Raw genomic sequence first — 26,405 nt, 5'->3', positions numbered from 1 at the left:
AGTGATGAGTGCTGCATCAGTTGACCTGGCCTCCACAATCCTCTAGGCCTCAACCAAATTGAGATGGTTTGGGATGAGTCGGACCGCAGAGTGAAGGAAAAGCAGCTAACAAGTGCTCAGCATGTGTGAGAACTCCTACAAGACTGTTGGAAAAGCATTCCAGATGAAGCTGGTTGAGAGAATGTGCAAAGCTGTCATCAAGGCAAAGGGTGGCTACTTTGAAGAACCAAAAATATATTTTGATTTGTTTTACACTTTTTTCATTACTACTTGATTCCATGTGTGTTCTGTCATAGTGTTGATGTCCCCACTATTATTCTACAATGTAGAAAATAGTACAAATAAAGAAAACCCCTTTTCCGGGATGGAAAAATGCCAACAGTGTAAACTTAAAGGGATACTTGGGGATTTTGGAAATGAGGCCCTTTATCTACTTTCTCAGAGTCAGATGAACTCATGGATACCATTTTTATGTCTCTGCTTGCAGTTAGAAGGAGGTTGCTCACATACCTTAAGGGAAGTGTGAGACGGGAGCCGTATGGTTAGTGAAGAAAGTCCCATTGCAAATGTACGGTCCCTTACCTGACGTCTTGCGACGTCGCAGAAAATCGCGGACGGCGTCGGGCCGTGGGCGGCGGAGAGCTCTTTCAGGAAGTCACTCAAAAAAACGTCTCGGACTTTCGGTTTCCGTTTCGGTTTCCGTTTCGGTTTCCGCATTCTCGAAAATTCCCACAAGAGGGAAAATAAATCATATTGCAGGCGCACGAGCACGTGGCAAACGAGCGCGGCCTTTTCTCCTAAACTGAAAATATTTCGAAGACGAAACTCGGCGAGCGTAGGTTTGGAGTAATGGGCAGTTGGCCCCGAACAAGATGGCGTCGAGACCTCGGCGCTTTTTGAGTTATGGCCATTTTTCTGGGATTAATGGGTTAAAACGCAAGTAGGGTGCTAATTTGACCGCTTCATGTCAAAGTACATAAGCATACGGTGTCAGGAAAAAAAGAACCAGCCATTTATCTATCGTAATTTAAGAGAAATCGTACATTGACCGTTTGGTGATGTTCACAAAGAGGAATTTTTTTTTCAAAAAATTCACAGATCCAGTTGCAGTGTGTTCAGACGTACATTTTTAAAGTGGGTCTCGAAGCTCTGCGAGAATCCTGTGATTTTATATGATTTTATGAAATAACACACACTCATTTAACCCTCTTTAAATAAGTCAGTTCTTAACATAAAGACTTAAAACTCAATATTATATAAGAGCCTACGCCAAGGAGGGTATGTGTTCAATTTCAGCTTCCTATGTCAACTGGAAGTACCTTAAAATGGTGCCACAGGGTCAGGTTTGAAGGGTAATAAAGGTCAGATCTTTTCAAAACTTCACTTGTGTGATTAGACAACCCTCATGAACTGTAATCAGTCATTTATCCCAACAGATGTCAAAGAAAAGCTCTCTCACACAAACACACACACACAAAAAGGAAGGATGGAGTGAAAAAGTACAGTGCTTAAAGACACACAAAGCCCACAATGGCATTACTATTATCTCTAGGCCGTGCCGAGTTCAACGAGATGCCCCGCTTGACCGTAGCTCGCTCGGTCTGAGCGCAGCGACCGTTACAAGAGAACGGACACAAATGACCTTTTGACCTCAATGTCAATTTTATTTGCTTTTGGGAGACAGAGAGAGAACCGTTAAGGTTAGAAGCACAATTTTACCTCAGGAACAATCCTAAGGTCCTCCCGATCTGTGCAAGCCTAACCTTGACCTTGTGGCATTAACCCTTCACAGTTAAAAGAAGGCGTTTACATCAAACATTTTACAATGACATTTCGCCCCATAGGAATACATTGACTGCTCCTCTAAATTCAACCTGAAGCCTATGTGGGTTATGAATGTCTTATGAACCTGTCTTTGATAACAATCCATCAGGCTACTATGAGGTCTACCTGTGTTGATTTTAAGCTACCTGGAGCAACCGGAAGTGGTTAAAATCACCCTAAAAAGTGTCCAGATATACATGACTTGCAATTTTGAAAATCACTGCATTCAACCCTATGTAGATCAGTCAATTCTTAACGTATAGACTTAAAACTCAGGATTCTGTAACAGCATACCCCAGTCAAGATATGTGTTTACCTATAGCTTCCTGTGCCAACCGGAAGTGCCTTAAAATGGTGTCATGGTGCTGTTTCGAAGGGTTAAAAAGGTCAGAACTTTTCAAAACTTCATTTGTGTGATTAGACAAGCCTCATGAACTGTAAATCAGTCATTTCTCTAAGCAGATGTCAAAGGAAAGCTCTCTCTCACACAAAAACACACACACAAAGCAATGATGGAGTGAAAAAGTACGGTGCTTAAAGACACACAAAGCCGGCAATGGCATTCCCATTATCCCTAGGCCGTGCCGAGTTCAACGAGATGCCCCGCTTGACCGTAGCTCACTCGGTCTGAGCGCAGCGACCGTTACAAGAGAACGGACACGAATGACCTTTTGACCTCAATGTCAATTTTATTTGCTTTTGGGAGACAGAGAGAGAACCGTTAAGGTTAGAAACACAATTTCACCTCAGGAATGTTCTTAAGGTCCTCCCGATCTGTGCAAGCCTATCCTTGAGCTTGTGGCATTAACCCTTCACAGTTAAAAGAAGGTGTTTACATCAAACAGTTTACAATGACATTTCGCCCCATAGGAATACATTGACTGCTCCCCTAAATTCAACCTGAAGCCTATGTGGGTTATGAATGTCTTATGAACCTGTCTTTGATGACAGTCCATTAGGCCACCATGAGGTCTACCTGTGTCGATTCTAAGCTTCCTGGAGCAACCGGAAGTGGTTAAAATCACCCTAAAAGTGTTTGCAATAAGCACCCTGCAATTTGAGAGAAATAGTGCATTCAGCCCTATGTAAATCAGTCAATTTTTAACATATAGACTTAAAACTCAGGATTCTGTAACAGCATACTCCAGTGAGTATATGTCTTTACTTTCAGCTTCCTGTGCCAACCGGAAGTGCCATAATTGGTGTCAAATGGGCTGTTTTGAAGGGTTAAAAATGTCAAATCTTTCCAAAACTTCATAATTGTGATTAGGCAACCCTCCTGAACTGTAAATCAGTCATTAGTCCCATCAGATTTCAAAGAAAAATTTACACACCCAAACAGAAATGATGGAGGGACACACTGAGGGGCTAAGAGGCAGACAGTGCCTGTAGTAGTTACTTTTGTTCCAACTTTTAAAGAACCGCCAGACTTAGAGTTCTGAAACTTTACAAACCTGTTCTAGACCTCAGGTCGATTGTGCACGGTGAGTTATGTGGCTCTAGAAGGTTCTCAGACCGATAAACAGCCTCGTGTATTTGCTATGTTTTCAATTCATTTTCAGCTCAACGAAACGGACGACATTTAGAAAAGTCCCAGAGTCTCAAGACTAGGTGCATTGAAACCGGCTCGGCCCATAGAGTCAGACCCCAACGAGCCTGTTTGATTGCTCATTCAAGGACCCCGTAGCAAGGCAATGAAAAAAGTGGATTTTCAGCACCAATTAAGGTATTGCTCGGGCACCGAATGACCTATCGAGCCGAAACTTAGGATTCGAGGTCGCCTCACATAGGGCTAAACATAATGTGAGAACTGGACCCGCAGCTAGAACATAACTACGTATTATTTGTTTTATTATGGTTTAAATGGAAGGCGCTGTGAATTTTGGGCCTGCTCTGAAATATGTTATAGTTGGCTTCTAAAGGAGTTGGAAAAAGTGAGTTTAGTGTCAGATGGTATCAGTTTGGTGTCTGACAATATCCAATTGACTGATGGACACTGACTTGCTAGTTGACTTTTGTGCATTTGCAATATGTTTCAACGGGGGGGTACCATCACCAAAATCGACATGATGAAATTACCACGCAACGAGCGATGGAGAGGAACCACTAACACTGCCCGGCCATCCTGAGGTCATCAGGACGTTCAATTTTGTATTTCTAAAGTATTTAAAGAATGCACGTTACATTTGCAATATGATTCAACACATCATATTGCAAATGTAACACTGTGTGTTATGTTTGCAATATGATTCAACACATCATATTACAAATGTAACACTGTGTGTTATGTTTGCAATATGATTCAACACATCATATTACAAATGTAACACTGTGTGTTATGTTTGCAATATGATTCAACACATCATATTGCAAATGTAACACTGTGTGTTATGTTTGCAATATGATTCAACACATCATATTACAAATGTAACACTGTGTGTTATGTTTGCAATATGATTCAACACATCATATTGCAAATGTAACAGTGTGTGTTTGCAATATGATTCAACAGTGTGTTATGTTTGCAATATGATGTGATGTTTTTCACTGTTGAATCATATGCAAATGTAACGTGCATTCTTTAAATAAACCCTATGTGGGTTATGAATGTCTTATGAACCTGTCTTCAATGACAATCCATCAAGCCACTATGAGGTCTACCTGTGTTGATTCTAAGCTTCCTGGAGCAACCGGAAGTGATAAAATCACCCTAAAAGTGTTTTACCCAACCAGCAGTTTGTGATATATAGTGCATTCAACCCTGTGTAAATCAGTCAGTTCTTAACGTATAGACTTAAAACTCAGGATTCTGTAAAAGCATACCCCGATCAGGATAGGTCTTTACTTATAGCTTCCTGTGCCAACCGGAAGTGCCTTAAAATGGGGTCATAGGTGCTGTTTCAAAGGGTTAAAAAAGTCAGATCTCTCCAAAACTTTAAGTGTGTGATTAGGCAACCTTCATGCACTGTAAATCAGTCATTTCTCTAAACAGATGTCAAAGAAAAGCTCACATACACACACACAGACACACACAGCAAGGATGGAATGAAAAAGTATGGTGCTTAAAGACACACAGAGCCTTAAATGCTTTTAGGGGGGATCCAGACTTCCATACCCACTCTGGGAGCACTATACTACGGGCAAAAATCAATGGGTGCTGGCCTGAGTGATTTATGGAGGTTTTCAAAAAAAGTAAAAAAATATTGTTTTTTTTTCTTGAAAATATTTTATGTTTTTTCTTCTCGAGTCAATGACCTGAGTGATTTATGGAGTTTTTCCAAAAAACTCAAAAAATATTCTAAGTCCAAACTTTTCGTGCACCTGGTATTTTTTTTGGGTTACCAGGTGCCATGGTTGAAATTGCTTTTAGGGGGCATCCAGAATTCCATACCCGCTCTGGGAGCACTATTCTACGGACAAAAATCAATGTGTGCTGGCCTGAGTGATTTATGGAGGTTTTCAAAAAAAGTCAGAAAATATTCTATGTTTTTTCTTCTGGAATTTTTGTTTTGTTTTTTCTTCTCGAGTCAATGGGGGTCCGGCCTGAGTGATTTAAGGAGGTTTCCAAAAAAAGTCAAAAAATATTCTATGTTTTGGGTTACCAGGCGTCATTTTTCAAAACGGTTTTAAATGCTTCATTTTGGCCTTTTAAAAACAAAATGTTATTTTCGACTATGAAATCCAAAAAGCACTTTTTTAAAGGGGTTGATAAGTTTTTTCTAATTTATTCACATTTTTGACTTCATATTAAATCAGATTGCAAATGCACAAAACATATTCCTTAAGTACAAGTAAACATTTAAAAAAAAATTATGATAAAAAAATGTGACTAAAGTATCTTCATACAGTTCTTATACATGTGTAATTGACCTAAAAATCGAAAGAATTTCAAAAAACGGTCCAGAAAGCACTTTTTTAAAGGAGGTTATACGTTTTTTTCCAAATTTTTGACATTTTTGACTTTTGACTTTTGACTTCCTATGAAATCACATTGCAAATGCACAAAACATATTCCTTAAGTTCAAATAAACATTTACAAAAAATTATGATAATAAAATGTGACTAATGTATTTTCATACAGTTCTTACACTTGTGTAATTGACATAAAACTCGAAAGAATTTCGAAAAACGGTCCAGAAAGCACTTTTTTAAGGGGGTGATAAGTTTTTGCCAAAACTTTCAAAATCTCAAAATTTTACTCTTGGGTCTTGACTTGCGTTACATAAAGCCTATGAAAAATTTAGATAGAACAAACTCGCCCACTATAGGAATTTTGGAGTGTTACACAGCTCATTTGCAGCATGGCATTTGCCATCAACTTTGGATGAAACACCGCCAGAAGTAGTGTATTTGTCCATCGTGTATATGCTGCGCTCGGTGCCAATAACTTGCCATGTTATTTTGTACAATTGGGGGGGGACTTCCCTTACTAGCATTAGCGCAATGACGAAGTCAAATGGGTATCCCCTCCTTTCTGCGACTGTTGCCACCGCTGCTAAAAAAACTAGAGAAAAGACTGGATGGTTGCATAAAGCATTTATGCATAATGTAGAAAACCCAAAGCCCAAATGTCATGTATACTTTAGGCATTCTTTGTTGTTCCACTTCATGTACAATGTGAGTGAATTTTCCCTATATTGTGGATGCTGTTTGAGACCTCTAGACCTGAGAGCCAACACATTTTTGGGAAGCACTTCAGTGAGAATTGGAAACGATCGCCATTAATAATTCATACTTTGGAATACACCAATCATGTGTTCGCTCAGAAGAGAGTTTAAAGTTTAACAGCGCCAGTTTCAACATGAAGACCAGTATGCATACGAGTAAAGCAAGCAAAAAAATGGAACAGAAATATGTAGACGTGGGCTGTCCACATGCAAAAGCATTTAGGCCAGCGGCCTACCTGTTTAAACCATCTTCAGAGGAGAGGTCCCATTGTGGTCTACCTTTAAGTACATAAATGGTTACCTCAACTTCTACTGGGTTATTAGGTGCTGACAGAAAAGCAATAAGCAAGTCCCTCCCTCTAGATCAGAATATTGCGAGTAGTTACAATTAAATAAAAGCATTGGTATTACACTTCTTCATTCTGTCACATTGAACTTTCAGTTGGATAGCAGTTCAACAGTAGTTACCAGTTAGCCAACATGAAAAGAATAAATCGCACAAAAACAAGTCGTCTTAACATGTAAAAGTGAAGAACGCCAACTTAAATCATGGTTCGAAATAAAAGGAGGAACTCCCCAGCCCATCAATACCTCCATTCAGCCTCTAATTATCCCTTTACCCATCACAGCCTCACATGCTTGGGTTCATGATCCACGGTCAAGGTGTAATATGGAAACCACATGGATCATGAGCTGCGTTTTAAATAAAAACAACATCTACGTGACGACCGGGACATAGAAGGAGCAATCTGGAGGCAGGCGGGACCTGCATTGACACACAGACATCGTGCTCTCTACATAGACCTGCCTGCTCGTTAAACTACCCAGTCCACTGTAACAAAGCACAATGCCTTCACAACTGACGTGTGGCAACACTGTTGAATGATATTGGATTCGAGTTGACACGGTAACAGGAAGATGAAAAATAGCAAAACGTTGCTGAGCCAGTGCAGAGACAAGGTGGCTGTCTGTTAAGCAGTTTGAGGCGAAAGAGGCCAAGGTGGCAGTACCTCACTGGGCCGTTAAACTTGGAACACTGCTAAGAAAAGCTTAGTCCTTGGTCAATGTGGGTGGAGGGGTAGATTTCATTCAAATAAACATGTTTTTGGATCCTGCACATCTGAATTGAATTACTAGGCAAACAGCCGATGGGGAAGAGCGCTCAGAAGAAACTGAATAACCCCAGAGCTTTGTGTGTGCCTTTCTGCTACGTGACCCCTTCTGGGTGGGAGGCTCAGAGGCTTTTCAAAACTCCAGGAAAGAAAGAGTGAAAAGAATGCATGGCATGCTGAGAAATCCAATAATTGTTTTTCAATGCCAACAGGAAAAGGACATAAGAGTGGACTGACTGTCGTATGCTTTTAGAACAAGCCCACCAAAAACTATGGCACAGACAAGCTGCGTCGCTTTACGTCTGACCAGTCATCCCCACTGAAAGGGTCAATGGCAATTACATTTAAAGTTAACAAAATGGCCGTGTCACGTTGCAGTTGCTAGACACCAATAAATAATTTAGTGTTTCACCTAGGTCACGAGGAACTGAGAGGGCAAGCGAAAAGGCAAGCATTGACACAAACATAGTCAGCACTAGTTACCACAGCCACAAAGTCATAGATTCCGTCCTATTTGTTCAACTTATCTTCTTTAGATGTGATTTCAAACCTAACCTTAACCACACTGCTAACCATACCCTTAAAATATAAACAAAAAGCTACATTTTGTTTTCATGAATTTGTGGCTGTGGTAACTACTGGAAACCTACAAACATGGTGAAATTACTAAAAAAGGATGTAGAGAATAATTATTCAACACTGATTAATCAAATAGCCGATTATGAAAGTTTTGGTTTTCAGATGGCTATGTACTTGGATGTTGGGAACTGGTTCCTATATTTTGACTTTCACTGAGGTACTGAGTCCAGTGTGTGTCTATAAAAGCAAGGTTTCTGCAGAGCCATGGAAGGACTGCAGCCTTCCCATCAGTATTCAGTTAAGGCTTTCCAAAACCTTTGATTTTATGATGGACTCTGGTTGTTTAATGCGTAATGCAACATGGCAAATCTCAGAGCACACCCAGTAAAACAAATTTTGACTGCAAGCTAGCAGAAAGTAGCTTTGCCAAAACCAACCTGTACTATTCTCATTCGATGTCTTTACAAAAACTGCTATTCAGTCTAATGTACTGAAAATATCAACAGAAACTCCATGGACAAGCCATTTTTGGATGCACACCCATGTCAATGCTGAGCTCTTACCACTTTGATTCACTTAACAAGCAATCTGGTGACCTCCATCCTGCTCTAAGTGAGTTATGACAAGCTGCTGACACAGTGACCAAGACCAATGCTCCTGTTGTCAACATGATTGTTCTGTAATGGGGTACTGAAACACAAGATTGAAGAATTCCTCTGTCTTTGTCAAATTCAGAGCAGGAGGCCATTTTGAGCTGTGAGTACTGATGATCTGATGACTGGACTGGGCAGACAAACACTGAAGTTAGGGCTGTCAGATCTCATTAGGAAGTCACATTCTTTGTAAACATCCTCCATTGATGTTTTAACTTTTGCTAGTGAAAATTATGTGGACACCCCTTCAAATTAGTGGATTCGGCCATTTCAGTCCATAAAATGGACCACACAGCCATTCAAACTACATAGACAAACATTGGCAGTAGAATGGCCTTAATGAAGAGCTCAGTGACTTTCAACGTTGCAGTCATAGGATGCCACCTATCCAACAAGTCAGTTGGTCAAATTTCTGCCCTGCTAGAGCTGCCCGTCAACTGTAAGTGCTGTTATTGTGAAGTGGAAACGTCAAGGAGCAACAACGGCTCAGCCGTGAAGTGGTAGGCCACACAAGCTCACAGAACGGAACCACCGAGTGCTGAAGCACGTATCGTGTAAAAATCGAGTCCTTGGTTGCAACACTCACTACCAAGTTCTAAACTGCCTCTGTAAGCACCGTCAGCACAAGAATTGTTCATTGGGAACTTCATGGGTTTCCATCACCAAGCAGCCGCACAGAAACCTAAGGTCACAATGCGCAATGCCAAGTGTCAGCTGGAGTGGTGTAAAGCTTGCCGCCATTGGACTCTGGAGCAGTGGAAACGCGTTCCCTCAAATGATGAATCACGCTTCACCATCTGGCAGTCCGACAGACAAATCTGCGTTTGGCGAATACTAGGAGAACGCTACCTGCCCCAATGCATAGTGCCAACTGTAAAGTTTGGTGGAGGAGGAATAATGGTCTGGGGCTGTTTTCATGCTTCAGACTCAACCCCTTAGTTCCAGTGAAGGGAAATCATAACGCTACAGCATACAATGACATTCTAGACAATTCTGTGCTTCCAACTTTGTGGCAAAAGTTTGGAGAAGGACCTTTCCTGTTTCAACATGACAACGCCCCCGTGCACAAAGCAAGGTCCATTCAGAAATGTTTTGTCAAGATTGGTGTGGAAGAACTTGACTGGCCTGCACAGAGCCCTGACCTCAACCCCATTGAACACCTTTGGGATGAATTGGAACGCCGACTGCAAGCCAGGCCTAAATCGCCCAACATCAGTGCCAGACCTCACTAATGCTCGTGGCTGAATGGAAGCAAGTCCCTGCAGCAATGTTCCAATATCTAGTAGAAAGCCTTCCCAGAAGAGTGGAGGCTGTTATAGCAGCAAAGGGGGGGACCAACTCCATATTAATGCCCACAATTTTAGAATGAGATGTTCGACGAGCAGGTATCCACATACTTCGGTAGTGTATAAATACAGTGAAGTACACAGGGTTTCCATTTCCAAAAAGTGCCGCTTGACATTTGACCGGTAACATTTTAATTTACAGGACATTTGAGAAATGTATCGGACTCATATGCGTAAGGTGCATAACCTGATTAGGGCGTCCATTCACAGTGCTCAGAATGACAGAAATCACATTTAGATTATGGTCATTCATATTAACAGAACATGCAAGTCGAGGATGCAACGATGTGCGGTCCTTCTTACCAAATTCTGATGCGCACTTTGAAGATGTTTAGACTAACTGTCCACATTTACTTTTCCTCAGCCTCCAAGATGAGTAACGCACAGCAAAATCACTAGCCTTTGTCAATCTACTATCCCCCATAGTAGGAAAGTTGACCTGTTCTATTTGGTCAGCTTGTCGAGAAGGAAATAGTCTATTCCAAACAGACTCTGGGACAGTTGTGGGAAGATTGATCCCAAATTCATACAACCAGTAGGCCTTGGCTACATCAAACATTTTTTTTTTCTCAATGCATCTGATGAAACAGATCAGAACGTTTAGCTTAAAATGTTCTTAACATTATAAGCGCAGCAATCCACACAAGGCAGTAGGCTACACGTGAATGTTCGTTCCATAATGCAATTAGCAGGAAAACACCATTGTCAAAAGGGCACTTCATGTGAGAGGTTTCATGTGACAGATGAAAATATCCACTAAGAGATTTAGTAGCAAGGAAATACATGCCTCATAATGTAATCAACCATTCAGGTTTCAAACAATGAAGTATGTTGTTTTCAAAATGCCTAGCCTACTGCCTCCAGCTCATTGCACAGTGGTGTGTGACACGCTGATGAAGCCCGTCTTCCTTGCCATTTGAGATGCAGCAGCAGCAGCTCTCGCGCTGTCTGACAGATTTTCCGCTCAAAGGCTTTGTATGCTGTACGTGTGTGATAAAAAAGGTACATAATGAATATACTGCAGACTACACACTCGCCTATTTAATTCCACTAAATTATGCAAATTAACCTATAGACCGATAAGCATGACCAGTCAAATTAATTTCCATAGACTGGTATTTCCATCAATGAATAGGCTAAAAAGCATTACTTCGCAATGGGATTTTCTTATTTTCCGCGACAATTGGCCAGCGCCAAAAATCGATTTTTCTACACTGGTACACACACTAAAAGGTAAAAATATATGTTTTTAGGAAAGTAGTGTTTTTTTTAGACAAGGGCAATCAATGAGTTGGTCTGATGGGAAGTTGTGATGTCATCGGCCTCCCCCTCCGTTGAGGAGCAATAGAGAATAAACGAGGAAAGACCCACCCCCCTACTTGTGATGTCATGACTTACCTGGACCACCTATTGAGATGTGCCTTTTCTTAACTAAATCAGGTGTTAAATGAGGTGAGAAGGAGACTGGAGTGCCACTGTAATGTTGAGTCACTTCTAACTAATGACATGTCGAACAGTCTAACACGGACCAATCAGTAGGAATGGTAGAATGACCTGAAGGAATGGTATTGGCAGCATGACCTCCATGGTTATGATCGGGCTGCATTACTCTAGTTTGAGGAGTACGTTATTGCTGCTGTGCAAACGCACATGATCTGTGGTGCCAGATGGCAGACAGCTCTCTCCCTGTCCAGTCTGCTTCAGCAAGGCCGGACACTACTGGTGGAGAGACAAGGCAAGGGCTGACTCCCACAATACATCAACTGGCCCTGCATCGCCATTGATGTATAATGAATGAAGAGGTAGCCCTCTGAGTATGATATGGGGCGGGGGTGGGTATTCACAGACAAGCTTGTTCCCTTCTATTGTTCCCTTCTCCCTAGTCTGCCCACCCATACCACCAAAAGCAATACCAACTGAATGCTAAACAAACCTGTCTCGTAAATAATTGAGGATCTCGGCCGGAGCAGGCTCTGATTAGCATACGGGCCTTATGGACCCAATCTGCACAGCAGCTACAGGACAGACTTCCCCATTCCACAGGCTTCTCATATCCAAACAAGGGTTTCATTTCTTTTTCAAAGCTTCCTCTCGCTCCTGGTCCACTAAGACAACGAGAGGAGTCCTAGTGAGACCAGCTCCATCATTCATTACAATTCACATTGTTGTCTGCTGCAGGCCAGGCACCGTGAGGGACACTTGATGATCCGAGTCACCAGGAATCTGATCATCAGCGATGGCATCATCATCTCATTACTGCTGTAGAACTGCTGCTAAATGACTAATTCATCAGCAAATACACTAAGGGGGAGAATGCCTTTCTACAAACACATTCTAGGGCAGATAAGTAATCAGTAAAATGGCCATATGTGTATGAACAATTGAAGATTCTGAAGGTATATGCATGTGTATACTTGAGGGTCACCCCCAGGAGTCCCACAATCAATATCAGAGAAAAACGCTGTCTCCACGCCAGCCATCATGAATATACAATTATGACATGTAATGAGTGCTTGCAGAAAAGAGCAGGAATACATCAATATTGTGGTTGATGGAAGCCCTGCTGCTGTCCCCTGGCTCCCTTTCCTCAGGTCCCTCTGGCTGGTGTTGGCCCTGGCCCCTGGGCAGTAATCCCTGGACCCCCGTGTACCTCTGCATGTTCCCATCCGCTCCCATTGCTCTCATTAGTGCAGTGCTGGGGCCCTGCAGGCCTGGGGAGCCTGCCTCCTGCTCCCCCTCTCTGCTGCCTGGGTAATGAGCACATAATCAGCCTGGCTCCCTGGCAGCAGCTCACCAGAAGGGCATGTGGGTTTATGGCCGTGGTGTGTGTGTGTGTGTGTGTGTGTGTGTGTGTGTGTGTGTGTGTGTGTGTGTGTGTGTGTGTGTGTGTGCACAGTGAGGTGTTTCAATCTGAACCCCCAGTGGCCCAGCCTTCCTTTGCTACACTCCCTCTGTATCAGGGGATGCTTCTGCTCACACATCTGATGACCCTTTGTCTCAGATCACCTGATCTAGAATGGCTACTTCCTCTTCTAGTTCACATGACCCAATACTCTATTGCCAGAAAATATTTAAGGGGAAGAAAATATAAAAAGTGAAAGAAGACAGTGACTTGAGATGGGAACCAGCACTGTCCACTACCAAATCTAAAGTTAGGCAATTAAAATAAGTCAAATATTCTCCCTCAAAATTAGCTACAGTAAATCCCTCACGTCTGAATGGCAAAGTACACAAGTCTCTCTCTATTGACCTTCCTGGTTCAATAGACGTCGCACAGATATAGAAGGCTCGCCGCAACAGAGAAATCCAGAGTTCAGCCAAGGCAGGGCAGCATGGAACCAAGCCAAAGTCCTCAGTGTTCACGTCAAGTCTTCAATAGCCCCTTTCAATTCCTCCTGATTCACTTCCCATTACTCTGCTCCTTATTCTGATTTTCTGCTGTCCCATAATGCAAGACCATGCATTTCATAATGTTATATATTAAGTAAATAAAATAAAATCCATTGGCAGGAACAAAACAGGGCACAGCGGACAAACGAGCCATGCACACAGAGTCACCGACAGGTCAGCAATTATTGTAATAAAATATATTTAAATTGGCTTCCAATTGAGAGTGAAGTCAGCCACAGAGCAGCTCTGGATTCCCCAGGGATAGGCCTGCACTGCTCCCACTGACAACAGCTTCCCATTGACACCACTAAATGAGGACTTTGTCAAGTGCATCATTGCGTTTATGAGATCCGACAAACACACCAAACTAAACAGACCCGTCTAGCCGGGATTACTGAGGTCACAGGCTGAGTCACTGTGGTTATTTTCCCACAGCGTGGTGACTGAGGCTGGTTCTCTCTGAGCACATCTACAGATCACTTCCCTAACCCCAGATCAACAAGATATGCTGTTCTACTTTCTCTCCACACTTCATGGTACGTTGATCCCTAGTGGCGTTTATCTAGTGTTATCACTAAAACACGGTTCCATATGAGGTGTAACAGGCCCAGCAGGTCCGGCACGTCCAGAGGTGCACAAAAGAGGCTGTGCCAAAACATAATCACGGACGACTTATCTACGGAAAGGCATATGAACTGGCCGGACGTGAACTTAAATTATATGATAATGAATGATAAATGATGTATTGGACTGGTATGGAATGACTAGATGACTGTTGTGTAATGATGTAGTGTAGTGAAGGGTGCTGTGAGCTGTTACTAGACCCAGTGGATGGATAGATGGTATGGTGTACTCACTAGGTGTCCTGGGGTGGGGGAGCGGGAGTCTTTGAGTCCAGCAGCTCCAGGGACATCCAGTAGAGGCCATTTCATCTGCAGGTACTGTGGGGTGAAGAAGGAGTAACATGAAATCAGGATTATTTAGATAGATTCAAATGAAAGCAATCACAGAGAAAAGGAATGTATTTCTATACAATAATACCTAACCTGCTTCATATACACTCACAGTTCACAATCACACAATTTTACACCATATGCTATTATCTAACTTGCTATAATGTGTCGAGACTAACTCGCTAATGCTTGTTGAGAATGAATAGCTTGAAATATGGTTTAGCGATTCCAGAACAGACCACAATGTAATAAATGGTGTGGGAGCCAGCAGAGAGCCATAACTCTGACAGACACCTGTATGAGACTCATATGCTGTTGGAGTCAGACACCGGCTTTTGGCAGCAGGGGGAGAGGGATGTGAACATAGCGGACTGGAGGGGGACTGTGAAATCGCAGTTTGTCAGGGAAAAAACAAGGTTCCAGCTGTGGGCGCCCATCGACTAGCGGGTGGGAAGGGACAGCTGGAAGGAAGCTCCATCAGGAGGGGAAAGGCAGGGGTGGGGTCTCCCCACTAAGCCTATGGCATCCTGGTGAATTGTTTTGGCCTTTTGACCCAAACCAAACTAATCCACTTTTATTGTTAGCATTTTTCAACTTGCTATCATAGTTGTTATCATTGGCTTAAACATTACTGTTTTCTTTCCATTTTTTTGGCACAGAGTTTAACACAATTGTTCATTTATGGCCGCCCAGCCCATGTGTAACTCCCCATGGAACAGGGTCATGTATGGAGGAGTTGTTTTATCTCCTGCTGAAAGCAACACGTTTAAAATAGATTTTCTAGATCAGTCTTGGTGCGGTGTGTGGAGCTGGTGCTCAGACCGATGCAAAGCTCAGCCATCTGGTTTGTGAATCAGTTTAAATACCGAATACAGCAGACGGTCATACATGTGCATTTTGTCCATGGTATCCAACGATTTCAAATTAATTAAAAGGGTTTTAATTTCAGTTTCCGCTGCATTTGTGGTATCATAGATATTCTACATTGCCTTTTGGGCATAGAATACCAACACGATTCCAAAGCCTCAGCATGTGTCAGTAGTGATGGAACAGCATTGCTGTTTAGTAATTGCGAGTCGTTTTGCACATTACTCCATAGTTTAATTTATGTTCACTATGACACTCCTCAAAATGGCTGGGTCAGCAGCAGGCTATATAGAGAGAAGGATGAATGACGTGCATCTCAGAGTCCCCATAATCAACCTCTGCCACTGGGGCTTGGGTCTTATCAGGCAACCTTTAACTGTTTTGCTGTACTGATTTGAAGGGTTTAAGACCATTTTAACAGTTTAGTTGTATCAGCTATTTTACTCATCTCTCTCTCAAAATCCATATCCCAGATTAAAATAAATAAAATATCTATTTTGCATGGAAAAAAGCCATATTGTACAATAAGACATGGCACGTTTCCTCATCTTACATAAACCAAGGCTGTGCACTTAATACATTATACTGTTGCACAAAGTATATAAGGGGGAGAACTCGCTGCATGCATGTGAAAGATGACAAAAACCTTTTCAAGGCTTAAAAGGAGTTGACAATCATCTGTGCAGGATTAGATTTTTAAAGCTTCATTCATCACTCTGAGTTCATAGGGAGGAAGGAAGCTTGGATGACTGCGGGTTAAAAATGGAAAAGACATAACAGGAGGGGGAAAGGGAGAGAGGGAGAAAAACATTTTCAGGAATGAGTTTGTCGGAGCAGGCAGAGGGTATTGTTTCCTGACAGCTGGGGTCCAATAGAGTACTGAGGGAGGGGGGAAGGGGACCCTTATTCCCATCCAAAAGGGGGGGGGGGGGGGGATTCTTGGAGTTGACATCAGTCCTCTTCATTTTCACCACACTGCTCAAGGCTGAATCGCAGGTCCCAACTAATGGGCCCAAGTCCATACAACTGTCAGGAGGCCCTTGCTTTTAGATGCTGCTAGCTCCCTATTGAAACTTTATTTTGTTCTGTGCATACTGCTTAATGAATGCTGCTTTCTGGAGGGAAAACCAAAACAATACATTTTTCACTGTCTAATCTATGTCAATCACAAGTCCCTCCACAAATGAAACAAGCCCTATTGTGAGCGTTTGGTCTACCCTGGCCATGCCAGCCCCCAGCTCTCCCGCCCCTCCTTCCCTTATTGGACAGCTTCTAAGGGGACTGTGGAACATACCCTGAGACACTTTTAAATGAAAAATGAGCCAGTCTCCTTCATAGAATTGCCACTGTACTCATTTTTTTACATTTTACATTTTGGTCATTTAGCAGACGCTCTTATCCAGAGCGACTTACAGTAGAGTGCATACATTTTATTACATTTTTTTTACATACTGAGACAAGGATATCCCTACCGGCCAAACCCTCCCTAACCCGGACGACGCTATGCCAATTGTGCGTCGCCCCACGGACCTCCCGGTTGCGGCCGGCTGCGACAGAGCCTGGGCGCGAACCCAGCCCAGCCTGGGCGCGAACCCAGAGACTCTGGTGGCGCAGCTAGCACTGCGATGCAGTGCCCTAGACCACTGCGCCACCCGGGAGGCCGCAGTGGTCTAGTCGATGGAGCGGCTGGTTAGAGAAAGACCCCTTCAAAACGACCATCTTCCCCAACCATCCCTGTAAAATGTCTACCTCACACACCCAGTATCAGCAGTTCCTACGTCACTGTAGTCAACTACACACCAGCTGCACACTACGAGAGAGGGAGAGGTGGTAGGGGATCAACTCAGGGGGGGCCTCAGAGTTATTAAACTGCTTTCTAGAAATCTTTCCACACACACACACACACACACACACACACACACACACACACACACACACACACACACACACACACACAGGTCAGTGTTCCTCATGCAGGAAAAGCTGAGAGTAGTTTTTATATAGATCTTTCCTTCACTCCAAGTACGGGGCGGGAGCCTCAAATTAAAGTGGGAATGTCATGTTCTCTCTTCAAAATAACAGAACATTTAGGCTAAGAATCAAGGGACCCTTATTCAATCAAAATCAATAAAAAAAATTGTGTTTGACTAAAAACACAAAAACCTGGTCAACAGATTTGAATAAATCCCCCCAAAATAAATGCACGTACATAAAACCCAGAAAGGAACGCATGGTAAATAGAAAGATACTATTAAAAAGGGGGTTCCCATGGCTGAAGTCTTGTTGAATAATCTGTAAAAGATTTAAACTAAAATCAGCAATTACACTTTACAGTAAACTTCAGGGAGTCGTGTAATGCTTTGTAGATGCCCTTAATTTCATTAGAAACAAAACACCATTTGAGCAGGCCTAGGTTGGCCTCCATAGAGACACTGGTTTCACTGTAGAGACTGCTCTGGTGAAGAGTTTCAGAAGCTGTGAGAGCTGTGCAAATAAAGTCAACTTCTGCATCTATCTGATCCATTTCCATGCCTCTAATTGTCTTCCAGCCTCCCTCTGCCTCCAGAACTCAGAATAGACATCAGTAGAATACTGTGCTACTTATCAGGGACCCAGATGCAACAAAGGTGGCAAAGTCACCACAGAAAATTTCCCAAAAGCCAAGATGAAGCCCTTTGGTTTTTCGAACAGAGAGAATACAACATATGCTCTGGGGCATGCGGACTGCCAGAGTTGGGTTGTAATTGTTACATTTCTCTCACAGAGCAGGGGGAAACATGGCCAAGTGTCTTTGTCATCTCTGAAGTGTGTGCTGTCATACTGCTGGCCAGGCAACAACATCAGAGCATGGAGGAGAGGCGAGGCAGATGTCCGGACATTTGTTGTCAAAGTAAGTCAGACACTCTGCCAGAGACAGAAAAAACAGCCCAAACTTTTCCACTAACTATCTGCCGTTACAACTCCTTGAAAAGAATTTAATCAATCTGCGATTGACACATCCTCAGGGTATTTTGTTCTATAGTCAATCAACTACAAAAATGTGTCTTTGAAAATGTCTACAATGTCTATTTTAGGGACCACACACACTGCACCGAATGTTGATCTGCCGTTCATTCAGCACGGTGTGTTTTAGGGTTCACCCGCTGGTGGAAGTCATTTTCGCACAATTCTACATGTAGAATCGGTTTGCACTAGGTTTCTAAATTATGGCTGGCACTCGGTTCAGAAGTACTCTCGGCCAGGAAACGCTACCGGTGTGTCCGTGCCGAGCAACCTTGGCTAAAAATCCTATTTCTTGTTCCCCACATCACCATGAATCTCAGTGTTTGGAAATCACTGTTAAATGTTCTAACTTTTGATGATGTATATAAAGTTAAAAGTTGTAGCTGATGACATCTTTTTTTGAAATGCGCATTTTTCACATACAGTATGTTGACACTGGTATTGTGCTGGAGATAATAAAAATGAGGTTGAAAAGTGGTGGAGTTGCCCTTCCAATACCAGCAGATGAATTGACAGGGACACTCCAGGGCAGAAAACGTGCCTGGCGGGCAGGGTGTCTGCTCTGGGCTGGGGCCATCAACCCCACTCTCAACACTCTCTTCTCCAAACAGCAGGGAAAGAGGAATGCTTCCAGGGATTGCTCCAGCATATATGTCAATCACCTACTTTGTGGAGAGCCCCTCCCCATTGTTTTCTTTTGCCCCCCAACAGAAAATAAATGGGCCACACAGCTTGCTGTTAAGAGTGAGCTGTTAATGATCCTCTACCCATATGAACAGCAGCAGCACACAATGGCCTTGCCAATCCTTACGCCATAGTCCCTCCCTGCTTATTTCCGCTCAGATCACCTGCTTATGCAAGCCATTGCCACCTCTACTTGATCTATGCATGACATAAAATGAAAAAAATGGTCTCAATTTGAATTAAGATCCATTGTTTGCGGACATTACAGGCAATTACATAGACAATTAATAAGCAAACTCCAGCCCTCATTGTGCTAATTAGTGGTTAACTGACGGGGAAACGATGGGCAGTTATGCTGGTCAGCTTGGCTGCTACTGGCCACAGAAATAGCTGTTAGTGGAAAAACAGCCCATTATCCAGTAAAGTGGATTACCTTAAGAGGAAGTTGTCCATGAAAACAATCCTCAGGAAAACGAAGGAACTTAGAGAAAATATTATGGTGCCTACATAATTGATGGAAATAACAATTTGTTACCGTGAATATATCCACACCCTGTATTTATCATTTCTTATGTAAACATAGATATACACTGCCCACCTTTATGGAGTTGTCAGCAATTAACAAAAATGTTTTCACATTAAAGAAAAATATAACCTTGAATCAGTGTTTACATTGATCTTTGTGTCTAATAAAAGTTGATGAGCTAATCCAATGCAATAACAACTAGAAACACTTTATCAATTCACTTTCAAAGCCCCAAAAACAGTCCTTTAAGGATAAACTGTGTGCCAAATGCACAAGCCTTCAAATGGATACATTGCAAACTATGCCATTTTGAATCTGAGAACATAAAAATGATAGATGTGTTTGGTAGGATATGTGAATAGCGGGGTGATATTTCTCAACGCCCCAGCCCAGAGCAGACACCCAGGTTATGCATGGGGTTAACCCTGAGAAGGCTGCTGTCTCAAGCAGTGTCACTAGCATCCTTCTAATGGCTAGCACATTCAAAGTGTCCATTAGTACATGGAGGAGTGAAGTTAAGTGACTGTGACAGGGGCACTCCCTCAGCTCTCTGGGCCTCTATTGTGACCAGGTTGGTCGCCCTGCTCTCTTATTCACAGCCAGGGAAAAACTGGGTCAAAGGTCAGCCATCCAGAGTGCACTGGTTTCTATGGCAACATGGCCTATTAAGGCCAGGCTCATTGGCCTCTTAACATGCTCTTGTATACAAAAGAACTATTAGCGCAAAGAGGGAGAGAGGAGAGTGAAGAGGGGAGGCAGCGTGAGGGAGGTCTTAAACACAGTGGAGGGGCTTTGCCAAGATTCTAAATCAGTTACACACTGTGCCAAACAGTCCCAGATAAATCCAACATAACAACCATCCATGCTTTCTTACAACCATCAGTCTTGGTCAAATAAAGAGGTGACATCACTGGTCCATGCTCGTCTACAAAATACAAAGTTGACGTTTAAGACACAGAAAAACAAAGAAAAACTTGCAGAATCATCAACACTTTTTTTTTTAATTCAACCTTTATTTAACTAGGCAAGTCAGTGAAGAACAAATTCTTATTTACAATGACGGCTTACCCCAGTCAAACCCTAACCCGGACGACGCTGGGCCAATTGTGCGCCGCCCTATGGGACTCCCCATCACGGTCGGTTGTGATACAGCCTAGAATCAAACCAGGGTCTGTAGTGACACCTCTAGCACTGCGAAGCAGTGTCTTAGACCGCTGCGCCACTCGGGAGCCTAATTGGTTTGATGCTCAACAGAAAAAAGGCAGCTTGCGTTCTTTTACACATGCATTAGATTCATTTGTAAGGAATTCTAAATTACACAAACATGAAATAGATTAAGTTGTATTGAACTCAGTGAGCTTTAGTGTCATATGACTAGGTGATGTATATTCAGAAAAATGCCATACTGGTCTGCAAGCCCTGATTTATTTAGGCTGTTATTTAGGCTGCTAAAAATCAGATTCTATTTGTAAAGTCCCCACTAATGAATTTTGACTTCCGTCTCATTCCACTAGGCTAGCTGCAAAAACAAATGTATACAGAATCTCTTTTTACACGAACAAACAGTGCAAGCCCAAGATATACCTCTATTTTGGCCTTTCTGAATAGTGCCTTGAGGGTTTTACTAGAGAGAAAAAGACTGTGGCTTTAATGAGACAGCATTTTTGTAGCTCAAGCAGTTATTTTTATCAGGGTTAATTTTTATTTGGGGGGGGGGGGGGGGGGGTTGACATGATCAAGAATTATTGCCAGAGTTTAAAGCATGTTGCTACAGCAGAACAGTGAATGTCTCTTTAAACGAAGTACAGTATCGTTTTACTTTAAGACGATTTCAAATCAGATGTGGTTTGGAAAAGAAGCACTTGTTGGGGCGAAAGTTTGGAATAAGTTAGCAATTGTATTACAGAAAACAACGGCAGGCTGGTCAAATAAAACAATGTATAATTAGAGCCACAAGAAAATAATAATGTGTCTGGCAGGAGGCTCACTTTCTCATTCAAAGAGAGTAGGCAGTCACGCTGTTACACTCAATTATTTGAAGTAAATTATGTGGTATCTGGTTTCAATTGTGATAGACTACCCTGGTAAACTCAGTATTAATGCGGTCCAATGTCAAGCCATGCCACACTTATAACGGAGGAGACATTGTCCGTCTTTCACGTAATTTCCCCTGGCACTGTTTGTCCAGTAACACAACATTTTATTGTTTGGGGAGCAGCCTACTTTCATTGAAATGCACAGCCGTAAACCTCTGTAATTAACTCCAGAACTAGTTGTGACTAACAGTGGTTGGCTGGATGTTTAATGTAAAGCTCAAGAGAGAAATCAAATTAACTATCTCTCTGTGTGTGTGTGTGTGTGTGTGTGTGTGTGCTAAAAGTGCAATATCTACACAAATGACATCAATGAAACCTGCATTTTTCAGTTATACCCAAACACAAATGTACTGACAGAGACAGCATGGGTTACCAAGATAATGGAGCGTGTGGTGCCAGCCAAGCAGGTTAACATGCGATAATAACAGGGTAAATACCTCTACACAATAATCACTTCTAAACTGAGGTAGAAACAAAAAATAAACTTTTTCCAGAAAATGTAGATAAATATTTACACCTCTGGGTAAATTTGATCTTAAAACAAGGATAAGTCTGCCAAATTTAGTATAACTCCTCAGACCAGCTGACACAGGCAGGAGGCCGTGAAGCATCTTTGAGAAAGTCAGTATGAAAGAGGAGTGGTTAGGTGGGATACATAGGGGAGAAGGAGAGAGAAAAAGGGGCTAAATTAAACACATTTGTTTCTGCTCTCACATACCACAAGTCTTATGAAAACAGAGGGCTGATTGTGTTCACTCTGCAGCCCCCCCCACTCCAACTCCACCCCCCCTGCCCCGAGCACCAGCCCCTCCCCCCACACACAGCTGCCTGCAGATGCCTCCTGTGTTTGCACTGAGAGTAGGCACAAATCTCAGGGCCTGAAGTCTCAGCCCTGCCTCATCTCAGTTTTACTGCCTGACACCCCTCTCACCCCACTGCTAACCTAGTCTCTCTCTGACACACACACTGTGGGTATGCATGCCTGAACTTGCAGCCCATACATCAGAGTTAAGTTGTTCAAGTTTAATATGGCAGCATTTTGGACTTTAAAAAACGTATTTACATCATTTGTAATCAAACAAAGTTATTGCTGATTCACATTTTTAGAGAAAAAAAAGTAAAATGCACCAAACAAAGGAAACAATAAAAAAAAGTACAAATATTCAAAATGTTCACTAGTACAAACATATATAAAATGACACTTTCCAAAGAAAGTTTCTGAAGATTTTAGGCCAATGGAAAGCCAGAGCAAGTGATCAGCCCATCCCTCTGCCTGCCAGTCCCCTGCCTGCCAGTCCCCTGCCTGCCAGTCCCCTGCCTGCCAGTCCCCTAATTCCAGAAACATCTATCTTTAGGAGGGACACGGAGCAAAACGAGCCTGGGTCATAAGGTCCTCTACCTCTTCAAGGTTCACCAAGTCGTCAGAGCAAAACAACGGAGTAGTAAGCATATGCAAGGAACCTTCCCCTTCCTGAGCACACAAGAACCGCTCAGTCCCTGTCAACACTCAGGAAAAACCTCTGGAACAAATACTTTCCGGAGTGATTGGAGGAAAAGGGAGAAGGATGAAATTCAGTGAGCTTAAAGAAAGAAAAAATCTTTACGGATAATAAATGCCATGTCAAATTAAATCAAATGATCTGTATCTGAAAGGGATTATAGGAAGTACCAAAGGCACAATACTAGCCAAGAGTCCTGATGAATGCCAATGATATCATGGAGATTTTCATGATATCAGGGAGAATGTGGCCCACTAAATGTCAATGGAATGATATTGAATCAGGGTTGGGGTCAATTACATTTACATTCCAGTCAATTCAGAAAGTGAACCAAACTCCAACTGAAATTTTAATTTTTTTAAATTAAAAAGCATTGAAGATAATTAGAATTTTAGTATACTTCCGGAATTGACTGAAGTTAAATGAAATTGACCACAACCCTGATAGAAATCCATAAAGATGCAACTACACCAACCCATGGCTAACCTTGCCAATTTCAAAAAAAATATTCCAGTCTTTGCATATTACTATCATTCAATCTGAATACATTCTTATGAGAGGGGAAAGGTGATTATGACCAGGGGCTGCAGCAAATATCAGATTCCCAGGCAGGGGTAGAGCTAAGGGGAGGCCCCTACCAATTACACTGAGTGTTCAGGAAAGTAGAGCCAAGATCATGCTGCCACAGACCTACCTGAACACCAACCACTCTCCACAAATCACCACTAGAAATACTGCGTATACTGTTCAGCTCGCATAGTAGTTTTGTTGAGATTGGAGAAATATATCTTTATATATTCTTTCCTAAAAAACAATTCTCTCCCACTTCACAATGCAACAAACTCCTTCCAAATCCAAAGTGCTCACTCCTGCAAACAATTAGAGATGACCTGAGCACTGTAAGCTGTGTGTGTCAGATAGAGAGGGGGAGAAGGAGCTGATGGAGGAACGAAGGGGGCGAGAAGGGAGAGGGGAGCTTGTGCACAATTACAGCAGGGATTTATGGCCTGAGAAACAATTTATAAATCACAGCGCCTGAGCTAATGTGATCCAGATTGCTCTCCATGCAGCTGCAATTTTGGTCTGTGTGAAACTGCATAATAAACCTGACTGGAGGTCATTTGTTGGGTGGTGGTGGGGCGGAGAGAAACTGGAGTTGTGGGTGGGGGCTAACGAGGGTGAGGTCTTTGGCTCGCAAACTCTGGAGGTGTTTTAGACAAAAATGCTGGGAGTCTTATATGTCGGGTGGGAAGTTTTGCTGAGGTGCAAAATAGGATTGTTGATCTTGACAGATGCTCGAGACAAAGTGTTCTTGCGTAAACCTCACAATATGACTTTTCACATGCAAATAATAAGTCAGACGTTTATAAAAAGCTCAGTAAATCAAAATGCCATTTTGTATTGCGGTGAAAGGTAATTGAAGGAGAGCACCAAAGCAGGCCTCTAGCAAAAATACTAATCTTGTCTTTGAACAAATTATATTTATACAATGGCACTAGCCTAGCTTGCAATAAGACGCTATATCCATGTCTCAGGCACAAGTTCTAAGCCAATGTCATTACACCCATGTGAAAGAATTTAGCCACCATAATCAAATCAATGAATTAGACCGAAAATGAATTTTAGATTGTGATGAGGGGGAAAAAACGAGAATAGTGTGGCTTTTTCCCTCTCTTTTCGTATCTTAGGGCTGGTGTGAAAAAGGGAACGGATGTGCTCAGTGAACCCGGGGCTTTGGTGACCACTCAGCCAACTGGCCCTGAACCTTGACCTCTCACCCTTCACCCTGGGGGGCAAACAAAGCTCTGAGTGACATCTGAAACAGGAGACCCTATGGGGAGAGAGTGTCTGGACAGGGCTGAACTGACCCATTAACTCTGCTGATAAGATTTAGTGCCTTTTTTGTTGTTTCGTGTCTTAAACCATGGGGTAGCACACAGCTCAATCAAAATAACGAAGCAAGCAACTAATTTGAGGTTAAAGTCTTCATCTCATTTATTTGCCAACGCCTCCATATTATACGAAAACAAACAAAAACTGTTCCCTAATGAACGACTTCACCCGCCTGACGCCAAGCTTAACTGTGATTACCAACAACAAGCAGGAGGGGGGTTCCATGGAGCTAGTGTTAATACATGTTTAACGAGGGGCTTTGCTAAGCTCAGACTAATATGAATTATAGCAAAGGAGGAGGGAGAACAGAATAACATGGCAAAACACATTACTGAAAAATACAATAAAGATGAAACAAACAATTCCCAGTGTGTTTATAAGGAGCTCACTGAAGATTATTCACCACTCTTCCAAAGCGTTTCAACACAATAGCTCATGTAAATAGCCTTCTAGCATTAGCATGTTGTAAACAAAAACACTGGAGAAAGTTGATGGAAAATGTGGTGTATAGAAGTAATGTGAGCCTTGGTCTCCAGAATGCTTAAAGCCACTGTAGTATTTAAATCAGGCAAGGAGGGAGGAAGACTGGGTGAAGGCAGCATTCTGTAGCTCAGCTGTGAGGCTCTAAGCCGTTGCCCTAGGGTCTTTGTCCTGCCTTTCAGGGCAGGTCTGAGGTAGTCAAAGACCCTATTCATGAACAGCGCTCCCCCTGCCAACACCCATACAGCCCCAGTCAACTCAGCCCACAGCTATAGAGCCTTTCCATTTCACACGAGAATCAGACTTGCCCCCAAAGCCTGCTTCAGGGATTTCCAATAGCAGGCCTTTCCAGCCCATGTACAAATCAAACAAAAGGACTCCTTGGACTATTCCATGTCATATAGGCTTGATTAGAGCTTTTTTTAATGTAGCTAGCTGGTCTGACTATGCAGCAAATAAATCATTCACATTTGTAAGGATTTTGTATCAAACCATGTAAATGGATGAGGGGTTTTGCCAGTGGAAGGTGTAGAGGAGTGCAACAGCACATAGACACCCCACACTATATTTTTTGTGTGGACATTTTTTCAGAATACATTTCAAGTCTTATTCTTTAGTATACCATTGATCAATCATGCTAGTGGACAACCATTTCAAAATTCTGAAAACATATATTTGAAGACAAATATGGAAAAGTGTCAAATGAGGGAATCACAAGGACAATTCAAGGCAGAAGGAAGAATCCCAATATCACTTGAAACCGATGCTTTAGGATCTCAGCTGGAATTCGTCAGTGTGTTGAACATTGCATCATGGTTTTAAATATGCCATGA

At 42.4% G+C, this 26,405-nt stretch overlaps 1 protein-coding gene across 2 annotated transcripts in view; it reads right to left on the bottom strand.

Annotated features, from left to right (window-relative positions):
- The window catches only part of LOC120063242 (transcription factor 7-like 1-B), a 53,323-nt gene that overhangs the window by 12,426 nt on the left and 14,492 nt on the right, over positions 1–26,405 (bottom strand). For both annotated transcript variants that reach the window (XM_039013486.1, XM_039013487.1), the window contains exon 4: positions 14,429–14,512. In XM_039013486.1, the coding sequence (XP_038869414.1) occupies positions 14,429–14,512 (84 nt within the window). The remainder of the gene's footprint in view (positions 1–14,428; positions 14,513–26,405) is intronic.

The sequence above is a fragment of the Salvelinus namaycush genome, chromosome 18, assembly GCF_016432855.1.
Source record: "Salvelinus namaycush isolate Seneca chromosome 18, SaNama_1.0, whole genome shotgun sequence".
NCBI classification, from domain to species: domain Eukaryota; kingdom Metazoa; phylum Chordata; class Actinopteri; order Salmoniformes; family Salmonidae; genus Salvelinus; species Salvelinus namaycush.
This window is presented reverse-complemented; position numbering and strand designations above follow the sequence as displayed.